The sequence below is a fragment of the Triticum urartu genome, chromosome 1A (genome assembly GCF_056163025.1).
Source record: "Triticum urartu cultivar PI428250 chromosome 1A, HENAU_Tu73, whole genome shotgun sequence".
In the NCBI taxonomy this organism is placed as follows: Eukaryota; Viridiplantae; Streptophyta; class Magnoliopsida; order Poales; family Poaceae; genus Triticum; species Triticum urartu.
This window is the reverse complement of record NC_141873.1, coordinates 444,710,188-444,717,559: the sequence shown is the minus strand read 5'-3', so window position 1 is coordinate 444,717,559 and position 7,372 is coordinate 444,710,188. Positions and strand designations below refer to the sequence as shown.

Below are 7,372 nucleotides of genomic sequence, written 5' to 3'. Positions count from 1 at the left end.
GTGGTTACGATTCTGAGGTGACCCGCTTAAGTTTCATGCTAGAACTTCTAAAGACGAAGACAAAAAAACAAATGGACGGATGCAAACCTGGATGCGCGTGAAGCCTGTGTCCTACTAGTGTCGAGGAGGCAAAGAAAATCGTGTGCCATCTTGATCTGCCAGAATTAGATATCACACATGCATCATCGATTGCATCATATATCGGAATGAGCATGCACAAAAAACCGAGCATGTTTTGTATGCATCTATTTGCGTCATGTTTTGTATGTAAGCGTCACCGCAACCTTTTATTTTTTAAACTTATAAGGGCCTCATGTTTAAGGCCGGACAGATCCCTCCGCTCTATTTTTTTTAACAATTTATAAGTTCTTTTTTTTCCGGATTAACAACCTAAGTTGCCTCTACAACCTTCAAATAAAATAAAATAATACCCAATCCGTCTCAAAATAAGTGCCCTAACTTTATACTCAACTTTGTATTGTGCAAACGTTTAGACGCTTATTTTGAGGCAGAGAAAGTAATAAAGTAGGCACACTTTAAAAGTTGCTCTTAGTTCACCAACCGAAACGAATTAGCGATAAACCCGCGCATTGCGTTGTCAGCCTCCAGCACGGCTCAGCTTTGGATAATGTTTCCGACTAGGCGCCAAGCTTGGTTAACGTGAATGAAGTGGAGGACGCATCGGTCTCCTCCTATTCCTGCTGCTACTGGTCTTGGCCGCTGTATCAGGGCCCATCCTCTCTATCTCCACCCTCCTAAAATACTCGATAAACCACGCCGATTGAGACGACGACGACAAATAGCGTTATTCGCTCTCTTGGCCTTTTCCTCTTCGCATAGGTACGTGCTAGTTTGGCATTTAATTACTTTATTAATTATTAAGCAAACAAGATCGATGGTAAGTTGGCCTTTGAAGACAAACAAGAGCCACACCTGTCAGCAGATAATGACATGTCTCACATCCCCTTCGTGATTTATTACAATTACAATATAATAAAGCACATGACACATCTCTCGCTCTCGCTCTCCCTCCCAGGCAGCATCCAAAGAAGCGGCTAGCTTTGCTGCTGCCGTTCCATCCGAAAAGGCGAGGAGAGACGGACGGAGGAGGGGCGGCCGTGGGGAGAGCTCGAGTTCAACCCTGAAGAAGAAGAAGGCCTCCTGCCCTTCCCTGGAGCTCAAGCCTAGAGCAAAGCTGTAAGTCTCTCCCTCCCTCCCTCCCGTGCGGGTTGTTGGCTGGTACTCCTAGATCTCAAGTTGCACAGCATAATGCTATCCTACCTACCTGCGTACTATCTCCTTGCGGCATTTGGGTCTACTAGATGGGATTCCCACCCAATCTGCTGTGCCTTTCTTGTGCTCATCTCTTTCGAGCGAGCTAGGGTTGGTCCCGAAGGAGCGCAGGAGGGTCGGGGAGGCGGAAATCTGCTTGCCCGCGTGGTCCGATGGGGCGGTGTGCCGGCTACTTTGGGCGGGGGCAGTGGATTTGGGTGCGGCTGCATCAGGAAGGATGCTTGTTAAATTCTTGTGTGTGTGTGTGTGTTTTGGTGCATTCCTTGCCAAGACGGAAACTGTATTCCGATTAGTATGCTGCGCGATGAGCGAGCTAAATTTAAAGTTCAGTGTGGAGGTAGCAAACAACGGAATCGTGGCTCGGCTCCGCATTTTATACGCGGATCGACGCAGCTATGAGTTTGTGCAATGCTGTTACAGCCTGGGAAAATACCTCCAGATTGAACTAGGATCAACTTTCTTTTGCCCAACCTTCAAAGTATCTACTATCTGCTGTGCCCATTTATTTTTCACTAACAACTGCTTTATCTTTTATACAGTACTTATGTCTGCCCATGGAGTCATCTAAAATTGATGCCAGTGACAAGCATCTGGAGAGCTACCTGACATTGGGTTTGACAGTATCACAGTCAAAGAAAGGAAGTACCAAGTTTCCTAAGGTCCTGTCGCTTCTTGCCACATATCTGGGCCGATCAGTTCAGAAGAATGAAGAATTACTGGGTTCTAATGGAATAAAGGAGTCGACCACTATTTTTCATGGCCAGAAGGTGCCGGATCTCAGTATACAGCTCTATGCAGAACGCATTTTCAAATATGCCGAGTGCAGTCCATCTTGCTTTGTGTTGGCACTTGTCTACATGGAGAGATATCTACAGCAGCCAAATGTGTACATGACGCTCTTCAGCGTTCATCGCTTGCTAATTACAAGTGTGGTGGTTGCTGCCAAATTCACAGATGATGCGTAAGTGTACCCAATGCAACTGCAATTCAGCTGTATTTCTTTCTTTGTATATCACAAACATGCACAGGTTTCCCAGTAACTTTCTCAATGCATGTCGTGCAGGTTTTTCAACAATGCATTCTATGCCAGAGTGGGAGGAATCAGCACAATCGAGATGAATCGGCTTGAACTGGATTTGTTGTTTAATCTGGACTTCAGGCTGAAAGTGAACCTAGAGACATTCGGGAGCTACTGCTTGCAGCTGGAGAAACATGCACCGGTGTCACCAGAGAGACTGCCTGTTCAGGTTCATTGTGTCAGTGTCAAAGGATCTAAAGATTTGGGCTATAGCAGCAGTGGTAGCGCCGACGAATTTTGCCAGAGCAAGCTTGTTCGCCAAAGCTACAGCAGTCAGGCTCTCCAAGGATGCAGCTGACCAATCTATTTATGGCCTAAAGTTTTGCAAAGCATGTGACCTGATTACTGATAATTCTTTTAGATCTGACATTTGAGCATTAAGTTGTTCTGGGGGTGTTTGATTAGTAGGGATTCAATTATGTTTTACTTCTGTAACACTGTAATTCTTGCAACCCACTTTGTTTAAAATGTTCACAATCTAGTTGGGAAACAACCGGCCTGAACATTACTCAGTCCTGTGATATCCAATGCCGTGGTTTAACTGGATCTGTTATTTATTTATTTTAAGAAAAGGTTTAACCTGATCTGTTGCCAAGTAACCTGTTGGCAAGATGAATCTGGCTTTTCCAAGATCTGCGAATGGCCTGCTTCCTCTGCGCTTCTTATGATTCTGTTTCAGTCGCATAACAGGATCTGTGATGATTTACACTGGCATTATTGCAACAAGGAATTTATAAAACGAATTACTTTCCTGAACACGAGACTATGACTATGAGTGACATCGCCAAAGCATGAAAACAGAGCAGATGCACATTCGAGTCAGAATATTTGAGTGATGTAGCGTAACCTGCAGCGTCAACACCCCTACGGACGCTACTCTAGTTTTGTTATCTGTATAAGTAACATAAGCAATTAGTTTTATGAGGGGGGAGAAACCATCCATACCGGTGTTTCTCTGTCTGATATTCAGCTTTAAATTTCTGCATGTGTTATCTGGGCAGTCCTCAAACGTTATCCCTTAATTAGACTACCAGAGTTGATATCTGGGCAGTCGTAAAGAAAGCCACAATTCTAGTCACGAGGGGATTGTAAAATTATACTCCCTCCAATCCATATTAATCGAGAGGGGACTGTACTACAATTTCAGTGCAAGGAAAGGAAAATTCATATTCCTACGATTTTTCCTCCACTTCTCCTATGAATCAAAGAAGAACTTGTCACCAGAGTAGAAAGATAAGACAATACAAATAATGTGATAGAATTTGCTCAAAACAAATAACGTGATAGTAGTACACATGCATATTTATTACTATTCATTATGCAGGAGAAAGACTAAGCACAGTAGTAGATCGACTTGGATCAAATCAAAATGCTTATAAAGCAAAAGCGTAGTTTGTCAAGATGGGCTCCTCATGACGGACAGATGAAACAGCAACATCAACATGCTTGACTCTGACGGGCCGTTTTTTCCCTCCAGGTGCATCTTCACGCTCCACGATCACGGTGGTGGCAGTCAGGGAATGGCTATCAGTAAAAGGATCCGCGGTAAAATACCCTTGGATCACGCAGAAGACAATGCCACCACCAGAGATGCTGCTGTCCTCCTTACCAATGCACTCAAGGCTCATAAACCTTCTGTCGGAGAACTTCTGCCAGGGAAACTCCAGCACGATGGGAGCACCAAGGATAAACTCTCCATCATCTTGAGCCAACTCATAGGCCTCGAGGCCTTCGTCCCAGCAGGCATATACGAAACCTTCCGCAAATATGCATCGCCCGTTCAGCAAACCGATTTCGCCGAGCCACCTGCTCATAATTGGCGGTTCTACAACAAACCACTGACCATGCCTCAAGTCACACAAGAAACACCTCTCCGTGTCGAAATCGGAGATCAGAAATTTGCCGTCGCCTATGTCTACGAATCCAGAAACCTTAATCTCTTGCCCCAAATCCAAATCCCCCGATGTTCGGTGGCGGTCCCACTGTAAAGTCTGCTTATCAAGAGTATAGAGAGCCACCAACTTCTCGCCGAGGGCGACAATGTCTTCACCGTCTCGGAAGACGGCCGAAAAATAGATATCGCGCTGTTTGCTCTCACGCTGGAATAGAACATGTTGTTTTCTTTCAAGTTGTTTATCATGCTGTTTGATCTCAACTTGCTCGTAGGTCATGCTGTTCAGATGAACCTTGTACTTACTATGGTCTGGAAAAGAAGGGATGACAAACAACTGGGATCCGTCATGTACAAAATGCCAGGTTGCAGGGAAATCTACACTGACACCTCCATCTCTGATTGTGTCTAGACACAACTGTGGTTCTAGCACACTTGCATCGCACCTCAACTTTCCTCCAGAAGTAGAGATTTGATATAACACAGATTGCTGATCAACCTGGCATACAAAATACACATCACATTTGGTCACCACTTTGCAGTCCATAAGACTGTCCGCGGTCCAAACCAGTTCGCCTTTTCGTTTCAAATAATTCCTACAGGCGGAAATTGCAATTGTTAAAGCACAAGTGAGGTAAATGCTCCCAGATCGAGTAGCAAAAGCCCAGTAACTAATTCAAGAAAAGTTGTTTCCAGTAACTAATTGTTATAGCATCACCCAAGACATGATCAGAAAGTTGTACTTGAACTAACTGAAGACGAGAAAATCGAACCTGCAGCATTTAAGAAGTTCTTGGGAATCTTCAACAGGGTGGGTGAACCCTCCCAACATTGCAGGCAGTGAGGTATCATCCACCTTGTATGCATCGTCAGCATATGCCCTGGTTCACCAATGAAAATATACATACAAAATCAAATAAATGACAGCACAGCAACTTCTTGATAATTTTCTTGCAGTAAAGTATTCATCAAATGATGTCCACTAAAGTAGTAATTCAATCAAGAACAACTCGAAGCCCCAATTCCAACTGTTGTTTAAGCAGAAACCAACTTGTTAGAACTTAAATAAAAGGCAGGCACACTTACTGCAAAGTGGCAAAAGTGTCATAGTGATTGTATTGATATGATTTTTCTCTGAGCATGTCCACCCTGCGGCATGTGGAGTGCAAGACCTCGATGCTGTGGGCAGGGCTGCCTTCACCGTCTGGCCCGGCTGCGCTCCGGACGCGGAACGTGGTGATCATCGCATGCCGCGCTGCGCAGCTGCACGCCTCGTACATGTTGATCCACACCGCGCACAGCATCCGGCCCGCGAGCTGGACGACGAAGCCACGCCCTTCTTCGTAGTACGGCCACAGCATGTCGACCATCGCCGGCGGCTCGAGCGGCGCGTCCTCCTCCTCCTCCGGCGAGTACTTGTAGGCAAACAGAGTGGTGCCATTGATGAAAAAGATTGCACCTTCCTCCTGGACATGCACTGCCCTGCCAGAGATGCATTCATAATCGGAGGCCTTGCCGGTAGTGCGCGCACGTGTCGGGTTTCGGGTTCCGGCAGACCTTTAAGGTTCGAACACTGGGGTGCGCGCGGAGATCTCTTCCCTACCGATCTACGTCTGATCCTCTCGTGCGAACTAAGATGAAAATGATGAATAACACAAGAGACACGGGGTTTATACTGGTTCGGGCCACCGTTGTGGTGTAATACCCTACTCCAGTGTGTGGTGTGGTGGATTGCTTCTGGGGCTGATGATGGACAGTACAAGGTAAGAACAGCCTCGCGAGAGGTGTTCTTGAGCTGGTGCGATGAACTGCTAGGGTGAGTTCATCGCCTCTCTCTATATCTGCTAGGGTTCTACCAGATCTCTCGATGTTCTTGGGGTGTCTCCATCTCCCTACTCTGTGGTGGCTAGCTCTATTTATAGAGGCCCTGAGCCTCTCCCCAAATAATGAGCGGGAAGGGCGCCAACAATTAGCCATTTCGAAGGGGAACATCTAGTACAAGTTATCCTGACCAAAGGTGGTCTTCGGCTGCCAAAAGCACTGGCGATGACGTCGTCTGGGGCTCCACGGTGACCTCCGTCCTGCCGTCCGGCTGGTCTTGGTCTCGTTGCACCGGAATGGTAACCTTTGCCTGATGCCTTGGCCTGTGCTTGCCCCCTTTGCACCAAAAGGGAAACAAGGACACTGCGCAGGCCGGCGCCCGCCTGGTCTCGATCGTCATGGCTTGCGTCACGGGTTCCTCGCGAGGTGCCCCTGCCTTGATCTCTCCGCCTCCTCGCGAGCCTGTCTGATGAGGCTGCCTCTGAGGAAGCGTTCTGTCGTCCGCCCCGCGAGGCTTGGCCCCTCGCGAGGGTCTTGAGCTTGAGCTGATGAAGATGGGCTGCGCTGGGCCCCCGCTTGAGCCACGCCGCAGGCCGCATGCAGGCAAGTCTGGGGACCCCCGTTCCCAGAACGCCGACAGTAGCCCCCGGGCCCAAGGCGTGCGCGGGCTTGGCTTAGCAGAGAAGCGAAGGGGCAAGCATGAAGCGCCGCGGGCCCTAACAGCCTGCGGCCTTAGGCGCCGCGTGGCGATTGATTGGGCGCGGGCGTGGGCGTCTGCACTTCCCACGACGCCTTGGCAACTGCATGACTTGATAAGTCCCTGCATGCAAAGATATGGATCATGATTACCTGAGGTCATGGTGCTCGGCGGTTGGCCTTCCCCGGCTATAAGTACGGGGCCGCATGAGCTTCGCCGGTTCACCCCTTTCCGTCACTCCTCCTCTTCTTCTTCCTTATCCTTGCTTCCTCTTGCGCCAATGGCACCGATCCGCCGGTTTTCAGATGAGGAGAAGGGAAAGGCCCCCAGAGAGGGTCCTGACCCCCTCCCGCCAAAGAAGCGGCCAATCATTTTTCACCGGGATGAAGGCGCCTGGCAGGTGGTGTCGAGGCCGTGATACGAGCGGCCGCCGCCTGGGTTTCCGCTGCCCTTGCACGCCCGCGTCATAGGCCCCAGGGGGGAGGGCGCCGAGCAACACCGACAGCGTCGCCGCCGCCGACGGCGAGTCACAGTGGTGCGCGTCGTCCCCCCTGGAGTCCACGCGGAGCGCTCCTCTCGCGAGCTTGTGCTT

General features: G+C 48.7%; 2 protein-coding genes across 2 annotated transcripts; one reads left to right on the top strand and one right to left on the bottom strand.

Annotated features, from left to right (window-relative positions):
- Window positions 1-1,014: 1,014 nt before the first annotated feature.
- LOC125517152 (cyclin-P3-1) lies at window positions 1,015-2,912 on the top strand. Its single transcript, XM_048682342.2, has 3 exons — window positions 1,015-1,197; window positions 1,833-2,254; window positions 2,357-2,912. Exons 2-3 carry the CDS (start codon window positions 1,848-1,850, stop codon window positions 2,667-2,669), a joined length of 720 nt encoding a protein of 239 aa, XP_048538299.2. The 5' UTR covers window positions 1,015-1,197; window positions 1,833-1,847; the 3' UTR covers window positions 2,670-2,912.
- An 832-nt stretch (window positions 2,913-3,744) lies between these two features.
- Window positions 3,745-5,632, bottom strand: LOC147991630 (uncharacterized). Its single transcript, XM_087538901.1, has 4 exons — window positions 5,349-5,632; window positions 5,036-5,143; window positions 4,528-4,858; window positions 3,745-4,470 (listed from the first exon to the last, which is right to left on the bottom strand). Exons 1-4 carry the CDS (start codon window positions 5,630-5,632, stop codon window positions 3,745-3,747), a joined length of 1,449 nt encoding a protein of 482 aa, XP_087395027.1.
- Window positions 5,633-7,372: the final 1,740 nt, after the last annotated feature.